The sequence below is a fragment of the Callospermophilus lateralis genome, chromosome 17, assembly GCF_048772815.1.
Source record: "Callospermophilus lateralis isolate mCalLat2 chromosome 17, mCalLat2.hap1, whole genome shotgun sequence".
In the NCBI taxonomy this organism is placed as follows: Eukaryota; Metazoa; Chordata; class Mammalia; order Rodentia; family Sciuridae; genus Callospermophilus; species Callospermophilus lateralis.
The window spans coordinates 23,978,179-24,002,253 of NC_135321.1; the positions used below are offsets into that span (position 1 = coordinate 23,978,179).

Consider the following 24,075-nt stretch of genomic DNA (forward strand, 5'->3'; position numbering starts at 1 on the left):
CTGTATAGTTGATCTTTTGCTTCTTGGATTTGTTTATGTAATTCATTGTCGAAGTGGTCGAAGTGATCTTTCATTGTCTGATTTTGCTGTCTAATGTCTTCCTTGAGACTCCAGATCATCTGAAGCACGTATATCCAGAATTCTTTATCTGACATTCCATCTGCTGTAGCTATTACCTCTTCTAAAGTTGAGTTGACCTGCATTGCTTGTGGTCCTTTCTTTCCTTGTCTTTTCATATTACTCGTGTTTCTTTCTGCTTGGTGAAACTGTTGTGTTTTTGAAATTTTCCCCCTATATATTTATATCGCTCTTGTATAGTTGAAAAGTCTCCCTTGCAGGGGCGGGCGGCGGCTCTGCTCCTCCTCCAATTGGGGTGATCTGTGTACCACGCTGGCGGGCCGCTGGGACTGTTCTGCCGGTCGGTTGTAAGTCTCCCTACCTTGGAGGCGCGGGCGGCGGCTCTGCTCTGCCCCTCCTCCAATTGGTGTGACGTGTCTACCACGCCCGTGAACCCCTGGGCCTGTTCTGCCGGTTGGTCGCAGGTCTGCCTACCTTGCAGGCGCGGGCCGCGGCTCTGCTCTGCCCCTACTCCAATTGGGGTGACGTGACTACCATGCCTGCGGGTCACTGGGCCTGTTCCGGGCGCAGGCCGCGGCTCTGCTCTGGCCCTACTCCAGTTGGGGTGACGTGTCTACCATGCCGGCAGGCCGCTGGGCCTGTTCCTCCGGTTGGTCGCAGGTCTGCCTACCTTGCGGGCACGGGCAGCGGCTCTGCTCTGCCCCTATTCCAAATATGGTGACATGTCTGCCGCGCCGGCAGGCCGCTGGGCCTGTTCCACCGGTCGGTCACAGTTCTGCCTACCTTGCGAGCGCGGGTGGCGGCTCTGCTCTGCCCCTACTCCAATTGGGGTGTCGTGATTACCACGCCGGCAGGTTGCTGGGCCTGTTCTGGGCGCAGGCGGAGGCTCTGCTCTGCCCCTACTCCAATTGGGGTGACGTGACTACCACGCCAGCGGGTCGTTGGTCCTGTTCCAGATGCGGTCGGCGGCTCTGCTCTGCCCCTGCTCCAAATGGGGTGACATGACTGCCACGCTGGCGGGCTGCTGGGCCTGTTCCGGGCTTGGGAGGCGGCTCTGCTCTGCCTCCTTTTTTCTTGATGGAGGTATAGTACATAATTGCTGAGTATACCAAAGTTAATTTAACTTTTTTTTTTTTTTTGGTACTGGGGATTGAACCTAGCAGTGCTTAACCACTGAGCCACATCCCCAGCCCTTTTTTATATTTTATTTAAAGACAGAGTCTTGCTGGGTTGCTTCGGGCCTCACTAAGTTGCTGAGGCTGACTTTGAACTTGAAATCCTCCTGCCTCAGCCTCCAGAGCTGCTGGGATTACAGGCATACGCCACCAAACCTTGCCATTTACTTTTGTCACTTGTATAGCTTTTAGTGTTTTTTCATTACACATAATGCAGTGAGTAACTTTAAATATAATAGGTAGAAATGATTTCTTATACTGTGAAGTAAATGTTACCAGATGACTTCTATAAACTCAGTTTTGGGAGGGCATGAGAAGTAAGTGTTAATAGATTGGGAAGATTTTAGGGAGCATTCAGAATGCTTCCTAACATTTTTCCTGGTGTTTCAAGCAACTGGCCAGGCTGCTCAGATCTAGAAAGGCCTAGAGGCTCTCAAGGATGGGAGTTCTGACCACAGAAGGCTGTCCTGGGAAATAAAAATCTATCTACCTGTTAACTAGTTTTGACATACCTGTTAGAAAGCCGAAGATTAGAAGTACAGTCCATTGTGAGCTCTTGTTGGGTGGATTTGGTTTAAGCATTGTTTTAGGGAGCTTACTTCTTAAGTAGGATGTATGATAGGTTGGAAAGAGCAGGAAATAATAACTAGGACAGGGAAACCAAATCTGAGGCATCTATAGTAATGTACCCATGATATGATGAAGGTCTAACTTTCTGCTGTTATATAGGAAATGGAAAATCTTACATCCCTATAAAGACTGACGTATCCACCTAACAACATTATATAGAACAATATATTTTAAGAGTTCTTTTGGTTTAAGTTGATGTTTATTTAAGCATTAATACTTAATGAGCTTGAAGTTCTAGATCTGAGAGCAGAGCTAAGCAATATGGCAACAGCTTGTGTAATTTTAAGTGAAATTATTTTGTCAAAAGGTGCAATGAAGCTGGGTGCAGTGGTGCATGTCTGAAATCTCAGTGACTCAGGAGGCTGAAGCAGGAGGATTGTTGAGTTCAAGCCTCAGCAACTTAGTGAGACCCTAAACAACTTAATGAGACAGTATCTCAAAATTAAAAAGGGCTAGGGGTGTAGCTCAGTGGTGAAGCACCTCAAAAGTGCAGTGATTTTGGGTGAGATGTGAAGAATTGAGACAGTGAAGCATATTAAGGGAACATAGATTTTGGAGCCAGACTGACCTTGTCTTGCAGCTCAGTTCTACCACTTACCAGCTCTGTGAACTCAGGCAAGCTACTTAATCTCATTGAGGCTGTTGCTGCTTCTGTGAAATGGAAAAAAAATAATTCCTGCCACATAAAACACCATTATGCACATGAAATGTCTGACTTTCCTTTTCTTTCAAGGAGTAAATATCTATTAGTTTAAAAGGAGAACTAGGGCTCTGTCTTGAGAGTTAAAAATGTTTGAGGAATGAATATAAACAGCAGAAATTTAATCAGTTTTCTCATGATCTCTTTATTTTGATGATTTAAAGTCATATGACTCTTGAACTAGTTGTTCATATGTTTTAAAAATTAGGCCAGACACTGAGTATAGTAATATTTGTCTTTGTGTTTAAATGTATTTTTAAAATAAATGCTACTGTTCTGAAACGTTCATTGCATTATGGAAATTGTATTACATGTATTGAACACTAGATGGTGCTCATATAAGGCAAAAAGAGAGCATTTGGCACAGTCATTTAAAACTCATTTTTCTGAATACCATAGTGGTGTATGTTCATTTTTTGATACTTTTAAACAAAAAGACACAAGGAAGGCAAAAATGGTAAAAATAATAATCAGTAACAACTATTATTAACATTTCAGTTGCATATCTTTTTAGTTCTCCTTTTTGAATGTTCATCCTATTCTATGCATTGTTTCTTTAACTCACATTTCCTACAACATAATTTTAATTGGTTGTAGTATACTTTATGACTATCCATGAGTTATTTAATTAATGTCAATCATTCCATTGTTTCTTACTGCACTTGATTATACAGAAAAATACAATGAATTTCCTTGTAACCAAGTCTTTGTCATAATCCCTAGTTATATAAGTAGGTAGATTCTTTATAGTAGATATTCCAGTAAAATAATATTTTCTAACCACCTAGATAATCTGTCATTGAAGAGAAGTCAGTAAACACAGAAACAGAAGGAAAAATAGTATGTTTTTCCATCACATAAAGATCATCACAGTTGTTATTTTGGTATGTATTATTCTTACTTTTATAGAAATACACATATCCTGTATATGGATGTGTATTTATAACTTTTTCTTCTTTTTTCAAAACTTGTATTATACCATATTACATAATTTTTTGAAATAATGTATTTATTTCCTTTTTAATAAATGAATCTTCTTTGATTACTTAAAAAATAGTTATTAGACACTTTTAACAAGCATTGTTTTTAAGGGTTGAAAATATGAGAGATAAAGTCCTTTGTCCTTATGCAGTTTATATGTTAGTGGAGTAGATTAATAATAAATAAACAAGTATATATGGTCATTCTTGGAAATGCTAAGTATAATAAAGAAACATTAAACAGAGCCAGGCCATGGAAAGGGATGTAATGGGAGCAAATACCAGCAGGAGGTTTCTTCAGATAAGGAAACCCTGGGGAAACATCGTGTGAACAGACACCTGTGGCATCAGGCAGTGAGCCATGCATATTCTAGGGAAGAATATTCTAGGTAGAGGGAAGAATGAGCATAAAGAATCTGAAGCAGGAGTAAGTTGTACGTGTTAGAATAGAAGATCAGTGTGGTAGAAGGGTGAGCAAGGAAACAAATACCCCAGGGATTTTAGCCATGTTAAAGATTTTTTTATGTTGTCTAGTATTCCAGAGATGAATATCTTTTAATGTTGGTATTTGGGAATTGAGTCTAGTCTGCTATAATTTACCAATTGTCCTATAAAGTGGAAAGGTTTTAGTTGTGGTTGGACATAATACCTTTATTTTATTTATTTATTTTTTTTATGTGGTGTTGAGAATCAAACCCAGCACCTTGCACATGGTAGGCAAGTGCTCTACCACTGAGTCACAACCCTAGCCCTCAGAATTTTTTATTGTGTTTAAAATATGCATAACGTAAAATTTACCTTTTAAAAACATTTTAAAATATGTAATTTAGTGTTAAGTGCATGTTTTACAACTAGTCTCACTCTCCATTTTCAGACCTTTTCATCATCTGAAACAGAAATGCTGTACTGATTAGACAGTACTAACTTCCTAATCCTTGCTCCTTTCAGTTCATGATAACCTCTAGGCTACTTTCTGTCTATATGAATTTGCCTACTCTAGACACCTTATGTAAGTGGACTCATACAATATTCACTTTTTCAGAATTGCTTTAGTTTAGTTAGCATAATGTTTTCAAGTTTCAGCCATATTGTAGCATGCGCCATAATATACATTGTGTGTGTATACTGTATCATATAATATTTTTTAAACTTCACTTTGTCACACTCTTTTAACAAGGGCTTCCATTTTTCTTTAGGGTTGTTAAATTCTTTTATTTATTTATTTTGGTACCAGGGATTGAACCCAGGGGTGCTTAACCACTGAGCCACATCTCCAGCCCATTTTATATTTTATTTAGAGACAGGGTCTCGCTGAGTTGCTCAGGGACTCGCTAAGTTGCCGAGGTTGGCTCTGAACTTGAGATCCTTCTGTCTTAGCCTCTCAAACCTCGGGGATTACAAGTGCGTGCCACCGTGCCAGGCCTGTTAAATTCTTTTTTTTTTTTTAAATTGCTTATAGGTTCTTTTTAGATATACATGACAGTAGAGTGTATTTTGACATGTTATACATACATGGAATATAACTTATTCTAATTTGGATCTCAGTCTTGTGATTGTACATGATAGCATTATTAAATTTTGATAACTACTTGGATTTTTCTTGTAATAAAAGAAATGTACATCTGCTAAGAGGCTTTGCTAACATGATCATCATTGTTAATTTACCAGTTATTTATCAAGCACTTTCCATGTGCCAGGTGCTGGGCTCATTGCCTTACGTGCTTCTGTCTCTTTGTTTAGTTCTTATATTTATCATTATCCCATGCATGGGAAAACTAAAGTCTAGGAGGGTTATCCAGCATTATACATCAAGTGCTGATAAATCAGGTTTATGTAACTCCAGAGATGTATGATGTATTCTGTTGCCCATCATGTGACACTGTCTCTTTTGGGAAAATAGACTAATCCCTGTCTCAGCCTCAAGTAATGACAAAGAGCTATGATGTTAAATTATCTGGAGATATATATATATATATATATATATATATATATATATATATATATATATATATATATATATATAAATAAAATGTTTTGAAGCTCTTTGAAAGGTATAGGTCATAGTCACAGGTACCTTATGTTTGAATGCCATTATTTACAATAATACATGTAAGCTTATGGTTTATCTATCCAATATTTTTTATCTATCTTCAATGGAGTGTATGTATCTTTTCTCTGCTTAGAGGAGCTGCCTGAATGATCCTTTCTCAAAGTTTTTTAATCTCTTTCCCCAGTTGAGAAACAGGAAAAGAGATTTTGTTGAATTGGGTTACAAGTTTCTAACTGAAGGAAACAATTAAATGATTGTAAAATTATTTTTTTCTCTGACTCTTTGGTGCCTGTTTTTGTGTTTTTAAATTCTTTGGCAACTTTGTGTACAATTTTATTGCAACTTTTCAAATTGAAACAGTCTGCTCTGTCACAGAGGTGGGCCTGGGATAACTACTACACCGTCTTCTAAATTCTTTTCTAGTTTTTTCATCATTGGTTTGCTTGGATGTTGACCAAAATAATGTGCAAGGCCATTTTGCTAATTGAATACGTAATTTAAGACTTTTCTTGGCCATCTTTATTTTCTCAAATTGAGGGACCACAAGAAGTTTAGTTTTTGCATTTTGAGTTAGAACCTTTGTTTCTTGTTCTTTCATTCATACCTTTCTAGGCACAATTTATTTAGTTTGCCCAGAATTAACTCCCTTAAACTTTGAAGTTTAAATGGGGAGAAGCAACTAGCATCCTTTAAAGCATTAAAATAAAGGAGCAAGCGAGTTTTACTTCAAGTGCACCCTTGATTTTTTTCTCACTGTATTGGTTGGATTCTGATTTTTTAAAGTCTTTTTTTCCCCCTCTTGCTTTCTTGAGAAAATACATGCAACATTATCTAGCATGGTAGTTGCCTGAGTTTTGACAGTTTAGTAGTTACAGTTGTTTCATTTTGGCAGTTGAATGACAGAATACAGAATTGTGTGTGAAATCACATGAATATAAACACCTTTTTGGTTCTGCTTGATGCATTAAAAATTTCAATGATTAATTTATATGCAGTTTTTATCCTTTGACTTTTTGCTATAAATAGGTCCTTTAAAAACATTAATCTTTCCGCTGTTTAACCACTGAATGGGCTGATTCTTATTCATTTTGTGAATGATGTCTATAATTCTCTTTGCTAAGGTAAGGCAGAGGGGAGTCTTTAGAAATGCTTCTATACTTTTCTGAATGGTTATTTGTTAATTTATCAGTCTCTTTTCTTAAACTGACAAATATTATGTATTTATCAGAATAGGTATGTTGTAGGCTGAAAAATGAAATTATTAATATAAAGTGTCAAGTTCAAAGCAATTACAGCAGAATTTTCAGTGAAAGGTACTTAATCATTGTCAGTATTTATTTTATGGACCTCATAATTATAGTTTGATTGTTCAGCAAATCTGTGTTCAGAAATCTATTATAATTTTCCTCCAATAGCTTTTTGCCTATTTGCTTTTCTTGAGTGCTTGTTTGGAGATTCTAGCAGGGGAACACAGCTACATGTATACCCTTGATTGAAGAAAGGTCCTCTGTCAGGGAAGGTCGTCCTCTTTGAGCATGTGGCTTCAGGAGGGACTCACATGGAGCTGTGAGGGACAAAGGGTACACCTGCCTAGCTGGTCAGATCAGCCAAACCAACCCTGGTGATCAGTGGGGTGACAGATATTACAGCCAGATCACCCTTACATTTCCGTTTTCTTTCTTTCTTTCTTTTTTTAAAGATTTGAACTATGAGTTTATTATCTGTTATTATTGAAATTCACATAAGGGACTGGTATGCCTAAAGGTAAAACAAGGGCAAGTGTAAATTACTAAAATGGTGAATTAGGGAACAAAATATGGTTTTATTGTAGTTACAAGTCATATATCATCTTGTTTTCTACTCACCAAGGGTTGTTTCTATTCTGTCACCTCCTGAATTGTGGCCAGTGACATTTGGAGGTATTTTCTGCTTCAGTGGCTAATATAGTTGATCATCCCTCTTTATAATGAAAAAATATTATCCACAATATTTGCTAAATTTTTATTTTTCTATCACAATTGAACATTTGTGCATGCTCACTAGATTATTCTTTAAAATATATATATATGGGGCTGGGGATGTGGCTCAAGTGGTAGTGCGCTCGCCTGGCATGCGTGCGGCCCGGGTTCGATTCTCAGCACCACGTACAAGCAAAGATGTTGTATCCGCCAACAACTAAAAAATAAATATTAAAAAATTCTCTCTCTCTCTCTCCTCTCTCACTCTCTCTTAAAAAAAAAATAATAAAATATATATATATTTTTTAGGTTCTGGGGATTGAATTCAAGACCTATAGATTCTCCATTTGAGCTATACCCCCAGCCCTTTTTCTTTTTTCCTTCCTTCCTCCTTCCTTCCCTCCTCCCACTTCTTTTTTTGAGATACTAGGGATTTAACCCAGGAATGCTCTACATCTGACCTACACCTCCAGCCCTATTTTTTAAATTTTATTTTTAGGGAGAGTCTCACTAAATTGGTGAGACTTGTCTGGAGCTTGCAATCCTTCTGCTTCATCTCCTGAGTTGCAGGGATTATGGAGTTTGTACCACTACAGCTGGCCCTGCTGCTAGACCATTCTTGAAGTTAAGGCTAGAGCTTTTTTTCATGCCAATGGATTGTAACATGGAGTTTAAATCCAGAGGACTTGTAAACTATACAACACCCTCCATGTTATTTAATTCAAAAATTGATTATCTAATGCAAGTAAAGAGTTAGGTGGTATTCAATAGAATTTGTTCTACATTTATGGTGTTATGGTAATAGTTGACTAGATAGACACCATATCCTTGATGAATTCCTCCTTATGGGCCATTTTAGGGGTGGTGGTGGCTATATTTGCAATAAAGAATCTTATGATTGCTTACTGCTAATCCATGTTTATCTAAGTATAAAGACCACAAGTTTTGGTGTCAAAAGATCTGATTTTATAATTTTACAAATTTAGCATTATGTGGGCACTTACAAGCCACAGTTAAGCAGTGTTGATGGGTAATTACTTAAATCTTTCTGTCATATAATTTATGAAACTTTTTAGTACAGAAATGTTCATTGACCTAACCATTAGACTTATAGAATTTATGTTAAAGGGGATGATTTCAGAAATGTGTGTAGAAAGATACATATATAAAGACATTCATAACAGTGTTTATGATAGCAGATAATTGCTAGCAACTTAAATGTCCACAAGTAAGGAGATTGGATAGGTAGGTAGATAGATAAACAAACAAATAAATAATGGTACATTTGCATGTTGGGACAACATAACCATTAGAAATGGTCATATGTTTGTAGACAAGGAAAAGAATATACAGCATATTCAGTGGTGAAAGCCAGTCATAAAACCATTGCACAGCATAATCTTGTTCATGTAGAATTGTTTTTGTATATATTTTAGAGAAGTGTATGTTTATCTAACTTTTTGTATATGTTTGAATAGTTTTTTATTTTTATGGTTCACCTTTTTAAACTTATTTAGAAATTACTTAGATTCATGGAAAGTTGCAAAAAAAAAAAAATACAGGTCCCTAGCACCTTTTGCTCAACTGTAACTTTTTTTTTTTTTTTCAAAGAGAGAGAGAGAGAAAGAGAGATATTTTTTAATATTTTATTTTTTAGTTTTCGGCGGACACAACATCTTTGTTTGTATGTGGTGCTGAGGCTCGAACCCGGGCCACATGCATGCCAGGCGAGTGCGCTACTGCTTGAGCCACATCTCCAGCCCCTCAACTGTAACATTTTGCATAACTACAATGCAGTATCAAAACCAGGAGACTGATTTTGGTACAATCCCTAGAGTTCATTGATTGGTTACACTTGCATCCATTTGTGTGTGTGTCTATATAGCATTATACTGTTTTATCATATATGTAGATTCATTAAACCACCATCACAATCAAGAAACAGGACTGTTGCTTTCTTTTGAGGCACCCCAGGGATTGAACCTGGGGTGCTTAACCACTGAGCCATATCCCCAGCCCTTTTATGTTTTATTTTGAGAGAGTCTCACTAAGTTTCTGAGGCTGGCCTCAAACTTATGATCCTCTGCCCCCTGAGCCTCTGGGGTTGTAGGAGTGCACCACCATGCCTGGCAGATCACCTGTTTTTATGTGAAACTGCCTAAGTTTTACCTGCTTCCCTCCTAATATGGGAAGACGCGTAATGCTGGTAAATTTCTTTTAAGTGTATTAAGGAATACATATTTAACAGTTTAATACTTGTGGGGTTTTTGTTGTTGTTGTAGCTGTTGAGGGTTAGGAAACTTGATTGAGCTATGTGTCAGGCACTTTCCATACATTGCCATATGTTTCTCACAATAGCATGAGATGGTGGACTCCCTCCTTCTTTTTATAGAGGGGGAAACTGAGACTCAAACTAAGTAACATGACTAGTTCATACCAATAGGAAATATGGACTCTGGGACTTAAATATTCAACTTTACAATTTGTATACACACAGTTTGAAAATCCATGTGTATGTAGTGAGCTTGAGTTTTGTTAATTGATGGTAGTGGTTAAATTGAGAGGTAGTATATTTGGTGGACACATTTTGAAAGTGATCAACCTGTGAATCTAATGGTTGCAGAGACATTACCTATTCTTGCTGTTGAAATTCCTTCTAGTATTTTAATTTGGTATAAAATTTTAGTGGAATTTAACCAGAATTTTTAAAGATTATGTACTTCCCATGTTCTGATTTAGTAACAGTTAGTGGTTTATCCAAGTGTGGTAGCCTGACATTTGGCAGCAATTGTTAATTATGTTGTTGTGGACTCATGGTTAGGTCCTATCATATGTGCTAGTAGAGGCATTACTATTATTATTGTTGTTGTTCTAATTATCTTTTTAAAATTTCTTTCTTTTTTTTTTTTGCTAAAAATCTCAGGATAGTTATAGTCAGGGTCAGATTTTTTTCAAACTAATATTTTATAAACATGATATTCTTTATCTACATTTATCTTTATAAAACCACTGGGAAAAAGAACCTAGTCTGCCGACTCTTCTTAGGCAGCCCTTGAAGCTCTGTGGCTGGCTTTTGGTCACGCCATCATTTCTGTCGCCCAACGTGAGCTTGGAAAATCTACTGGGGTTAGACACAGTCTTGGATGAGTAGGGTTGGCTGGGTTCATTGTGTCTGCTTCAAACACCAAGGTAAAGGGGTTCAGGACAGCAGATATGAGGGCCTTCCTCCAACAGCCACACCTATCAACTGGTGATGAGGACAACTTCTTGCTCTCCTATCTGTGTCATCAGGTCATCAGTTGGGTCAGATACTTATATTTTGAGACAGGGTCTTGCTAAGTTGCTTAGGGCCTTGCTAAATTGCTGAGGCTGGCTTTGAACTTATGATCCTCCTGCTTCAGCTTCCTGGGCTGCTAGGATTACACACATGCACCACAGCACCCAGCGGAGTCAGGTTTTTTAACCACTGTTCCTTGCTACTGTTGCTGTTATGTTGAGTTTTGCTAGTGTGTATGTGTTTTTTTTTTTTTTTTTTGTTTTGTTTTAGTCATACATGACAGCAGAATGTATTTTGACATATAATACATACATGGAACGTACATACATCAATCATATTGACTATTCTATTCTGCTGCCCTTCCTATCCTCCTAGTGTGTGTTTTTGATATTTTGCTTAATGACTCCTCATTACATTTGGGATAAAATCCAAACTCCTTAAATAGCAGTTTATTATTTTTCTCTGTTTTACCTTTCCAGTCTTCTCTGTTATGAACACTCCCCAGTAACTTAACTTTGTCATGTTATATGTTGGCAGATTTAGCAGAGGTGGCATAGATTACATTGATCAGGACAGGTTTAGAAGTAATTTGGAGGCGAGTCCAGTGATGCACGCTACTTGGGAGGCTGAGGCAGTAGGATCACAGGTTTAGAGCTCAGCAACTTAGCGAGGCCCTAAACAATTTAATGAGATCCTGTCTCAAAGTAAAAAGTAAAAAGGCCTGGGTGGTTAAGCACCCCTGGCTTCGATCTTCGGGACCAGAGAGAGAGAGAGAGAGAGAGAGAATATGAATTTGTTGTATTATTGGTATTTCTTGTGGAATTAAAAAATATTTATTTTTTAGTTATAGGTGAACACAATATCTTTATTTTACTTTCTGTGGTGCTGAGGATCAAACCCAGTGCCTCATGCATGCTAGTGAGCATTTTACCTCTGAGCCACAACCTCAGTCCTCTTGTGGAATTTTGTAGCAGTGCTCTTACAGAGGTGTGTGGAGAGTGTGAGATTGTTGTTGATGAGACTTATCTCCCCTGGGATATCTTTTCATGAAATCAAAGTAAGGAGGTAAATAGGTTTAGAATATAGCCCAGAAATGGCAGCAGTAATGTTTAAAAACTTCCTTGTGGTTGTGAAAATTTTATTAATTATTTTCTTGGTGAATTAATTATCTTCAGGGAAGCCCAGTGGAGGTTCTTGAAACTATGGAAAACTTACTAGATCTGCTAAAGATTTTCTAATGAAATGTATATGTGTGTGAAATTTTGGGGTACTTTTAGTTTCAAGTTCATTAGGATATCACTAATAAAACTGAGATTCCCTTTCTGTGATGCTGCCGAAATGGTGGTGTGGCCAAGGTTTGAGAAGAGGGTGCCTGATGTTCCTTCACATAATAAGAATTGCTTTAGGTAGTCTTATCTGGTGTTTGCATCAATATGGTTGTTTATGTAAGTTAGTTTGTTTAGCACAGGTTTGACTAAGAGAGTATTACTGTTAAGTATTTATATAACCTTCCACTGTTGACAATTTTCTAATTGATCTAGAGGTATGTAGTTTATGTATTTAGTAAATTTGAAGTACTCTGTGTGGTTCTAATATATTTAATCTGAAGTATTGTGGATATTTGCTGCCTTTTTGCCCCCTTTTTGCATGTTTCCAGTGTCCCGAGTCTGCCTTCAAAAACAACATTCAGTTTCTAATTGTAATTGTCTTGGAAACATTGGCATGTTTTTGTAGTACCATTTTACTTTTATTTACTGCAAACGATGATTTGTTAGTTTCCTGCTGCCAGAACATCTGAGCTCATTTGTTTAACTAAAACAGTACCATGCATAGATGCCTATAACAGGCCGTGACAGTTACCAGCCACCCCAGTTGCTTACCACCTCATTATGGCTCAAAGTCAAGCAAAAGGGAAAGCGGATTATTCTTAAAATGTTCCAGTAAGTTTAGAAAACTGGAGAATGGAGGGATGAGAAGAAAGAAATTCTATTATAACAATCAGTGTGTTAGTTTTGGCAGGGATGTGCTTGGCTGATTTCCTTTGTAGAAATAAATAACACTTCAGAGTGCAGAAATTGCAGGAGTACTACAACAGATAGAGCCCTGTGAATCCTTTAATGAACAGATAACTACCAGGAGTTTTTATTTTGACCAAGCCAGGCATAGAAGGCAATGCACGAGTGACTGAAGCACTTTCCTTGTTCCCATAGAGAATATAATCTAGACACTGAAGATGTTTTCTCCAGGAAGTGGTGATTGCTGAGGCAGGGAGCAGTGGTGGCCACATGCAGGGGCAGCCAGATCTGGGGGGCCTCATCACGCAAGGCAGGTGCTGGCTGGCTTTTGACACAAGGGGGAGCTTTCCAAGAAATCAGACTGCTTCAAAAAGACACTTTCTTTTACACTTGGAAAAAACATCTTTTAAAATATTTTAATAAAAATTTAAACTTGAGGTCAGAGCTTGCCTCGAGGGCTGGAAAGTAGGAAGTGTTTCTTCAGGAGCAAGGGGAAATAGTTTTGTCCTCTGCCAAGGAAGTGCCTGACAGTGGCACTTATTCATTTAGTAAATTTTTATTAAGTGCCTGCTTTGTACCAGACTGAGAGTGCTGTGATGAACAAGGAGCTCACAGACAAGCAATTGGGCCATCTTACTACTGTGGGCTCAGTATTATGATTGGGTGCTTTTCTTACCTGTCTTACCTGGTGATCAAGAAGGTTTCTTGGAAAAAGTAATGTCCATACCAACCTTAAATGTTGGACTTAATTCCTTTTTAAAGGCTAATATTATATTAAAGGTAAATCAAAACCCTGTTTTGGGAACACCTAGCAACTTGCTATTGAAAGGAAGTTGAGGCACTGAACTCCATATTCCATCCATCAGGCATACTTTCCCAGCTTAACTGCCATTCCCATGTAGATTGACCTTCAGGTCCCAGAATGTGCCAGGGTCTCTGTGACTGCCATAACCCTTGTCTCACTTCTGTTGGTTCTTTAGGACAGATGTTCCTTCTTCCTTGATTCCACCCAGGGGAGTTTGGGTACACATCCTGTGAGCTCACGCACAAGGCTGGTCTTAATTTTTTACTTGTCCTGCACCAAGCAGTCTGGCTTCTTCATTCCTCCATATAATTTGTAGGCAAAGGGATCTTTTCACAGAGCCCAGCATACCTTTGGTGCCTAGTCAGTGTTTGTTGAATGAACCAGATTTAATAACTTTTGAAGGTTATAGTCATGTGTATAATTGAAGCTCTTGGTTCTAGCCAGTTATAAAAGAGAGTGTCATTTTACTGAAAAATGTAGAAGCACCAGTGAAACAGATTTTATGCATGTGGCCTAGTTATTAACCTCATAAAACTCTTTACAGTCCTTTGCATTTTATGCCTCTTTACTTTTTGCCTGAGTAACCAAAACACTGAGTAATTCATGGTTCCCAATTTCTGTTAATTAAATACTAATGTGTATTTTAAAATCTGACTGCAGTTTTTAAATTAATTAGAAGTCTTTTAATATTAACAAAAATCAGTTTGACTTAGACTGTGTGACAAAGAGGGGAATATGTGATGAAGAGACAGGGGCATTTCACAGATTCCAAGATTAGGAACACAGCCAGGCTTCAGGAAGAACTGGAACTGAGAATTGGAAGGCCCGCAGGAATCCCAAGGGTCCTTTCTGTTTGCTTTTTTCGGCAAAGCTCTTTTATTCATCTTTCTTGTGAACTGGCTTTCTGTTTCTCAGTGGGGAGAGGGTGGCCTCTCATAATGCTCAGTTTTGCAGCCAAGTTCCAGCCATACGGAAAGCCTGTTTTTCCATCTCAATTCCAAATTCCCCAGAACTTTGGGCTTGGCTCAGGTTGCCTGTCAGACCCTGATTCAGTCAGCAGCTATGGCCAGAGGTGGGGGTCATGCTGACACACCTGCTTCTGCTCATCTCTAAATAGTAGGTGGGGAGGTAGATAAAAAAGGTGTAAGGCAGACAGAAAGCAGAGAGACATTGTGGGGCTGGCAGGCATTCTGAAAACATCTATAGAATGGCAAATACTGGAGACCTATAAACTACTGTGAGATCATTTCTAGTTTATCTCACTCCCTGAGTCAATTTCATATGAACCTGAAAGATTTAACTCTTCAAAATCATATTCATCCTTTCAAATATGAATGTAAGTTGAGATTTTTAAGGTACTGGCATATTCACATGTTGTTGGGTCTTAGTTTTCTGTATGGTATAACATTTCTTCTTTCTTTTTTTTTTTTTTTTGTGGTACTGGGGATGGACCCTAGGGCCTTGTTGCTTACAGGCAAGTGCTCTACCACAGCTACATTCCCAGCCCTAGTGACATTTCTTATATATGATATGTCTTCAGTTTTTGAGAAGTAGGGTCTAGCAATCTGTTCAATATGAATCTAAGGGGAGCCATCCATGTGATTTAAAATTTCTAGTAGCCACACTGAAAAAGTGAAATGAAATAGATAAAATTAATTTGAATGATGTATTTAATCCAGTATATCCCAAATATTATGATTTTACTAATATAAAATTATGAATGAAATATTTTCCATTTTTAAAAAAATATTTGCAATATGGTATGTTCCAACACATTTTAATTGGAATATCCACATTTGAAGTGGTGAGTAACTACTTGTAGCTAGTAGTTACCATACTGGATAGTTTTAGAACTGTCTCAAAGCATTCGGTTTTCTTCATCAGTTTCTCTAAAATTTCTTTGTAAAAAGCCTTAATGCTAAAAGATCGCTCTTTTAAAAAATGCCCTTCATTACTATCAGTAGAGAACTCTTGGGGAGGCAGGTAGGGATTTTAAAACCAGCTACAGTAGTGTTGCTCACCTGGAGAATTTTCTGTATTACCTGTGTTGGCAGAAAAGGGCATGTGGTTAACCAGGTGTCCAGGCTGAAACTGTTGCCTCTTCTGAAACTTCTCATTCCTGTACTGTCACTAATCCTCTCTGGAAACCTCAGATTGCTTATTTATAAGAAATTGGGCTTATAATGGTCCTGTTTACTAGAAGAGATTTTCATGGGATTTAAATGCACTGATAAATATGAAAAATGCTTTGAAAGACATTTACAGGTTCTATAAATCGAAGGCATTACTTTTATTTAATTAGGGAGAAAAAGGCCACTACATTTTGGAGCCAATAATAGCTATTATTTACCGAGAGTTTACTTTGTGCTAGGAAATGTTATGAGTGCTTTATAGGTATTTTATAATTTAACCATAGAATCAAGCCTATAAAGGTACTAGTATCTCTTATATATGAAGAAGCTATGATATTGAAGTTAGGAAATTAGTCCAGGGTCACTTATCTGATAAGTAAACCTTTTAAAAATATGGAATTGAAATACAAGAAAAATTTGTCATTTTAGCTATCTACAAATGTACATTTCTGTGGCATTGAGTACATGCTCTGTCTCTTTTAATCATGACCACCTTCCATCTCTAGAACTTTTCCATGTTCTCTGTTGGAAAGTCTGTAGTAACTGAAAACAAACTCCCTATTATCCTTCTCCCCAGCTCCTGGCAACCACTTTCTAATTCTTTCTATAAATTTGTCAGCTAAGTACTGTATATAGGAGGAATCATACAAGTTTTATCTTTTTGTGACTACCTTATTTCACTTAGCATAACGTTGTCAAAGTTTATCCACATTATAGCATATGTCTGAATTTCCTTATTGTTAAGTCAGAGAATACTCCATTGTATGTATGTGCTGTATTTTCTTTATTCATCTATTATTTAGTGGACAGTTGAGTTGCTTCTACCATTTGGCTCTTCTCAGTAATACTTCTGTGAACATGGGTATACAAAGTGGGAATTGCTGGATCAGGTGGAAATCCTATTTTCTTTTAACTTTGAACTATTTGAACCCTCATATGTTTTCAACAGTGGATGCATCTTTTTACATGCTTATTAGCAGCACACCAGTCCGTTTTCCCACATGTTTGTTCAGACTTGTTCCTTTCCTCCCCTCCCCTCCCCTCCCCTTCCCTTCCCTCCCTTCCTCTCCCCTTCCCTTCCCTCCCTTCCTCTCCCCTCCCCTCCCCTTCCCTTCCCTCCCCTCCGTATTTATTTTTTATTTATTTTTTGGGGTGGGGTACCAAGGATTGTATTCAGGAACAGTTAGCCACATCCCCAGCCCTATTTTGTATTTTATTTAGAGACTCTCACTGAGTTGCTTAGTGCCTTGCTAAGTTGCTGATGCTGGCTTTGAACTCTTGCTCAGCCTCCCAAGCCACTGGGATTATAGGCATGTGCCACCCTGCCTGGCTTCCTTTTCTTGATAGTAGTCATCCTAATGGGGTAAAGATTATAAACATACAGTTGGTTGTCACTGTGGTTTTAATTTGCATTTCTGGAATAATTAGTGACATTGAACATCTTTTCAGTTGCTTATTGGTCATTTGTACATCTTCTTTAGAAAAATGGCCATTCAAGACCTTTCCCTCTTTTTTAGGCAGGTGGTTTTTATTGTTGTTGTTGAGTTGTAGGAGTTTTTAAAGTAATTTTGGATATCAAAGCCTTATCATAATATGATTTGCAAATACTTTTATCTGTTCCATGGATTGACTTTTTATTGTTGGTTTGATCTGGATATATCTTTATTATTATTTTTTTTTATATTTGGGATTGAACCCAGGGGTGCTCAACCATTGAGCCACATCTGCAGCCTTTTTTTAAAAAATAATTTATTCAGAGACAGGGTCTCACTCAGTTATTTAAGGTCTTTCTATGTTGCTGAGGCTGACTTTGAACTTCCAGTCCTCATGCTTTAGCCTTCCATGTAGCTGGGATTAGCAGTCACTCTCAGCTTAAAGTTTTATTTTATAGTTCTCATTTTATTGTTTACCTTGTGTACAATATTTTAAAAAATTTATTTTTTTTCTTATTTATATATTCCTTTAACTGACGAGTATATATGTATTTGGTATTGTAGTTGTAAAGTACCTTTCTTATTTTGTCTTTCCAGTTCTGAGTTGAAGCTCTTGGAGGAGGCAACCATTTCAGTCTGCAAGGCTTTAGGTAAGGGAGAAGGTGTGTATGTGTGTGTTGTGTGGTGCACGAGTGTGTGCAGGTATACATGTGTGTAGGGGAATTTTTTCAAATTTTCGGTTACAGATTTTGTCAATATTATATGAATTGGATTAATGAAGTGATGTATCTTGATAATGAAATAAGTAATAATTATTTCTGTTCATAGTACTTATGAATGTTAACAGAAGATTCCATTCAGTTAACACGCACTGAGCTATATTTGTAGTGGTAGTAATAGATTGTGCTAAGCTATAGGTACTCTTTCAGCTTGTTCTATTTGTGAATATTGAAATACAGAGAAAAATCAAAATATTAGGTTAGTAATGGACAGTTCATATAGAATTCACCATTCATCCTGTGATTTGCCACCTGCCCTGACTACATGTGCTATTGTTGACTCTGTTAACCAGAATAATTATTACTCACAAAAGTATATTAGGAAGTTTCTCTGTAACAGCTTGATATTAAGGTAGAAAGCATGAGATCAAGAATACTTTTATGATCTTTATTTCTGCTCTGCTACTTATTAGTTGAACCTTTATTTCCTCATCAAAGTTGAGGTTAAGAGCAACTATTTTACAAGATTGTTGAAAGGATAAAAATGATATAACATGAAATATCCAGTATAGCACATGGTATCTAGTTGTTATACAGTTTTATGTCAACAGCTATTTCCTTTTTTGGCCTCATTTTTTCAAATGCTTTACTTTCAAGTTGGTAGTAATTAGAATGGAATGTGTATGCTTTTTAAAAATATGGGTTTAAAAATGCAAATAACTGTAATTACTGTGCATCATTGCTTTAAAAATAAGAGAGAATGTGTTTATAAAATATCCAGTATAAGGATCTTTAAAGTGATATTAATATCTGTTATAAAATCAAGCCATGTTGCCAGGCATGGTGGCACACAGCCATAATCCCAGCAGTTTAGGAGGCTAAGATAGGAAGATTGCAAGTTTGAGTCTAGCCTCAGCAACTTAGTGAGACCCTGTCTCAAAATAAAAAATAAAAAAGGATAGGGATGCAGTTCAGTGGTAAAGCATCCAAGTTCAATCCTCAGCATAACCAAACCAGACCAGACCAGACCAGACCAGACCAGATCAGACTTGTTGATAAGCATATGAGTTGTATGGGCAACTCTCATATCAGTTACATTACCAGTAACAGTCTTTGATGAAATATTTTTGTATTTGGAAATATTAAGTTGGTAATGATAGAGATCTTTTGTTGTATTTGCCTTCAATTAAAACATAGATTACATAATTTTATGCTATCTAGAGCTAGCTCTCAAAAATCATGTGGCAGTTTAATGCTGAAAATTATAGAGTTTTATATCACAGTGCAGTCATTATGATGGCAGCTTTAAGGTGAACTTGTTTTTTTTTTTAATAAAGCTTGCATTTAAACATTGGAAGTAATATTGACTCAGCAGATACAAGGTGACAAACACACCAAATATGTGTATCATCATCATCATCATCACACACACACACACACACACACACACACACAATTATTATTATTATTTATCTTTGTTTTATTTTTATGTGGTGCTAGGGATCGAACCCAGTGCCTCACGCATGCCAGGGAAGTGCTCTATCATTGAGCCACAACCCCAGCCCCTACTATTATTTTTTATTTTTTAAATATTGTTTTTAGTTGTCAATGGACCTTTATTTATTTATTTATTTATATTCAGTGTTGAGATTCAAACCCAGTGCCTCACATGTGCTAGGCAAGTGCTCTACCACTGAGCTACAACCCTAGCACCTTCCCACTATTATTTTTAATGTATATATTTTTTCTTGACATTGTATTGGAAGGATGTCATTAAAAGTACCTCTAGGAACAGAAAAATAAAAGATAAATTTTTATTGCCAATAACTCTAACAGTACAGTGGTACAACTAAAATAAAAATTTTTCCATATTTATCAGAGGTGATCACTGCTATTCATAGTGCTCTGTACTAGATTTGATTCATTTTAAAAATTATTTATTTATTTTTTGATACTGGGGATTGAACTCAGGGCACTTGACCACTGAGCCACATTCCCTGCCCTACTTTGTATTTTATTTAGAGACACGCTCTTACTGAGTTGCTTAGTGCCTCGCTTTTGCTGAGGCTGGCTTTGAACTTGGGATCCCCCTGCCTCAGCCTCCCGAGCTGCTGGGATTACAGGTGTGCACCACTGTGCCCGGCTCTGGACTAGATTTTTATACACAGTTTTATATAAATGGTACTGTTCGTGCTAGGATCTTTGCTTTATCGGAATCTTCGATCTGGTCGATCCCATCCTGCTGCTCTGCTTGCCTGTCAGGTGTTCCCTGTTGCTGCTCTGGCTCTTGAAGCTCCTTCAGCTTCCATGACATTTGATATTTATCAATTAACTTTGCTGGTGTTAAATTCCATTCCTTGTACCATGGGAGTCTTTTGGAATCTTGAATCTACCATAAGACATAATTTTTTAAAAACTCATTTATTTTATTAATGAGATCATCTTTAATTTTATTAATTTATAGTTTTGATCTTAATTTTATCAAACAGTTCATCCTGAAATCTCAAGGTATTTTCAATTAAACTACACCCAAAGCTAGAAAGAAAACTAGGAAATTTTTGTTCTAAGTGAAACTCTAATGATATCTGACATCTTAACCGCATTTCTGTTCTCGATTGTGAAAGCTGGACAGAAGCTCCCCTGTTTTAGAATGTAAGCTCCATGAGGACAGGGGGTTCTGTTTACAGGTGCCTCTGTAGTGCCTGAAATAGTGCAGGTGTAAAGTAAATACATGATGAATGAAAAAGGTAAACAAAGCTTTATTTTATATATTTATTTATTTTGTGGTACTGGCGATTGAGCCAGTATATTTCTGTTTTTTTCAATTTCTTTGAGATAGCCCCTCTCTGAATTGCTTAGGCTGGCTGTGAATTTGTCATCTTCCTGAGAAGCCGCCTAGTAGATAGGATTACAGGCTTGTACCACCCCAGTGGGAAGCTTTAATTACAGCAGTCTAGTAGCCTGGGTGCTCCTTCCAACAACAACAGTATTGTTTTCATTCATTTTGTGTTTAAATAGATAACCATTTGCAAATTCAATTGATTACTTATAAAGTCATTCATTATAAAAGGACTGTTGAACAAAGATTAAAATTGGGATTCTAAATGACAGTAGTCACATCAGTTTAGTTTCTTTCAATATTTATTTTTGTGGCACTAGTGATTGAACCCTGACGAATTCTACCACTGAGTTACATCCCCAGAATTTTTTTTTTTTTTTGGTGGGGGGGGGACATAGTCTCACTAAGTTGGATGCTGAGACTAGACTGCCTTGAACTTTTTTTTTTTTTTTTTTTTTTTTATAGAGAGAGAGAGAGAGAGAGAGAGAGAGAGAGAGAGAGAATTTTAATATATTTTTTAGTTTTCGGCCGACACAACATCTTTGTTTGTATGTGGTGCTGAGGATCGAACCCGGGCCGCACGCATGCCAGGCGAGCGCGCTACCGCTTGAGCCACATCCCCAGCCCCTGCCTTGAATTTTTGATCATCCTGCCTCAGCCTCCCAAGTTGCTGGGATTATAGGCATGTACTACCACACCTGGATTCGTTATTTTACTTTGATTTACAGAGCTAGCTAATATTAAACCCCACAGAGATACATTTGTAAACTTAACTTTTTTTTTTAAAACAGTTCATCCTGAAAATCTCAAAGTATTTTTAATTAAACTACACCCAAAACCAGAAAGAAAACTAGGAAATTTTTGTTTCAAATTGAAACTCTAGTGATATCTGACATCTAACTACATATCTGTTCTTGATTGTGAAAGCTGTACAGAAGCTCCCCTAACTCGCAGTGCATGGGGCACCTTGCTCCTCACAGTGGAGTTCTCCAGCCAGCAATAGTGGGCACCATCTGGGAGACTGTTAAAGATGAGATTCTTCTGAGGTCACACTTCATACATGTGGAATCAGAATTTGTATTTAATAAAATGCCCTGTGATTTTAATATACATGAATGTGTCTATTAACTACAAAGTTACAATTTTGGATTCTGAGGTAAGGTAGCCACTTTCTTCTATTGTTTCCATAATTTTTATTTTGCAAATCATAGTTTTGATGTTCAGAAAGCAGTTTTTCTCATTGCTTATTTCCCTAATTGACATGAAATTGGCATAGGTTGGTCAATAAGCAATTTCAATTTGACATTTGATTTTATAGATGTTACTATATGTTCTCTTTGATATTAGTGCTTGATTTTAATTTTTTAAATCATTTTGTTCTCTTGCAGTTGAAAACAATCCTCGAACAGGAAATCTTGGTGCACTAATTAAGGTCTTCCTTTCTAGAACCAAAGAACTCAAACTTTCAGCAGAATGTCAGAAGTAAGTTCGCTGATTAAATCATCTTTGCTTTTCACTTAATAATATGAATATTATTTTTCATTTATTGGTGGAATTAGGCTATGGTCTTCAGAAAATTCTTCTGAAGGATTTATTTTGATTATTAAGGGGGAAAAAGGTGAAAGAGAGGTTTAAGTTAGCCTCATAAGTCATTGGAGTGAAGTTTTAAATTCTGGAAACTTTGATTTCAGCATTTTGGACAAACTTTAGAAATATAATCCCTTTTTTAAAAATATTTTTTTTTTAGTTGTCAATGGATGTTTATTTTATTTATTGATATGTGGTGCTGAGAATCGAATCTAGTGCCTCACACATGCTAGGCAACTGCTCTGCCACTGAGCCACAACCCCAGCCCAATATAATCCCTTGTTTTGTGAGTTCATGGTCATCAGTACAAATAGCAAGGATTGTACTGAGCCACTGATGATGCCTCATTTAAAATTCCAGTTACATATTGGCATATACTGCTTGCTTATTATTTATTTAGTTGGAGGTGGACACAATACCTTTATTTTGTTTTTATGTGATGCTGAGGATCGAACCCAGTGCCTCACATATGCTAGGTGAGCACTGTACCTCTAAGCCACAACCCCAGCCCATACTGATTATTTTATCATAATTTTTTGGAGTTTTTTTGTTTGTTTGTTTGTTTTTACTTTTAATTACCTTTATATAGGAAAACTGTAAGATTAAGAACACAGACCACAGGAATCAATGAAGTTATTATTATAAGTAGACTCACTATAGGAGATACACAGAGTAAAATATGAATGCAGTAAGTATCACTGGTCCAATGTAATAATGAGCCACTAAAAGATATGGACATTGATCAAATATTACAAGTAGCCTGGGCAAAATGATTGACAAATTATGAAGAAATTATTGACTAGAAATAATCATGCTCATCATTCTTACATGATTTTTGGTCTTTCCTTTCTAGTCACATCTTCATTTGGCAGACACATAACGCTTTGTTTATTATTTGTTGTTTGCTGAAAGTGTTCATCTGTGAAATGTCAGATGAGGAGTTACAACTTCATTTTACTTATGAAGAAAAGTCTCCTGGTAGTTTTGGTAAGCATTGCCTTTTGAAGATGTTCTGGGTATAGTATGTGCAACATATAAGGCTAAAGTTTGAGGAATAGATGTATAACTTTGAAAATTCCAATTTTCCTATCATCACTTTTTTTTCTTGATAAGAAAGTAAGTAGGAGCAAGGCTTTTATTTATTTGACTTGCATGCATCTGAAACAAGAAAGAAGTTAAATAAATTAAACAAATATTTATTCCTTTAAAAAACAAAGGTGTCAAATGGAAATACAATTTCTGAGGAATACATCATTAAGAGAGATGATCAGTCAGAATTATGGATTTTATAAATGTTAAAGTTTTCTTTCACAAGACACAGCAACAGTTTGAGACTGGGTGTGTTTGGGACTGCTTCACCAGAAATAACATTTTTAAGGACAGTGTTATGATGTTGAAATCTACCTTTATGTGAAGATATAGAGAAAAGTTACCATTTTCTTCTGATGTTGCTGGAGGTTTGTTTTTCTTTTCTCTCCCCCCACCCCTTCCCCTCTCTCTCTCTTTTTTTTTTTTTTTCCCAAGTTAGGTGGGCCTACAGTTTTCAAGATCAGATTCTGGTGTTTCATTTATTAGCATTAAAACTTACAACCAGGAAGTAAAAGAATAAAATAGGATTATTAACAAATGGAATATTGGGAATGCCACGTATTATACTCCCTTGCTACCAACTTCCTCTTCTGAGGCCCAAAGCAGTA

The 24,075-nt window shown here is 36.8% G+C and overlaps 1 protein-coding gene across 2 annotated transcripts in view; it reads left to right on the forward strand.

Moving 5' to 3' along the window:
* Dym (dymeclin) overlaps positions 1-24,075 on the forward strand; it is a 354,439-nt gene that overhangs the window by 36,022 nt on the left and 294,342 nt on the right. For both annotated transcript variants that reach the window (XM_076836810.2, XM_076836811.2), the window contains exons 3-5: positions 17,831-17,883; positions 22,180-22,273; positions 23,232-23,365. In XM_076836810.2, the coding sequence (XP_076692925.1) occupies positions 17,831-17,883; positions 22,180-22,273; positions 23,232-23,365 (281 nt within the window). The remainder of the gene's footprint in view (positions 1-17,830; positions 17,884-22,179; positions 22,274-23,231; positions 23,366-24,075) is intronic.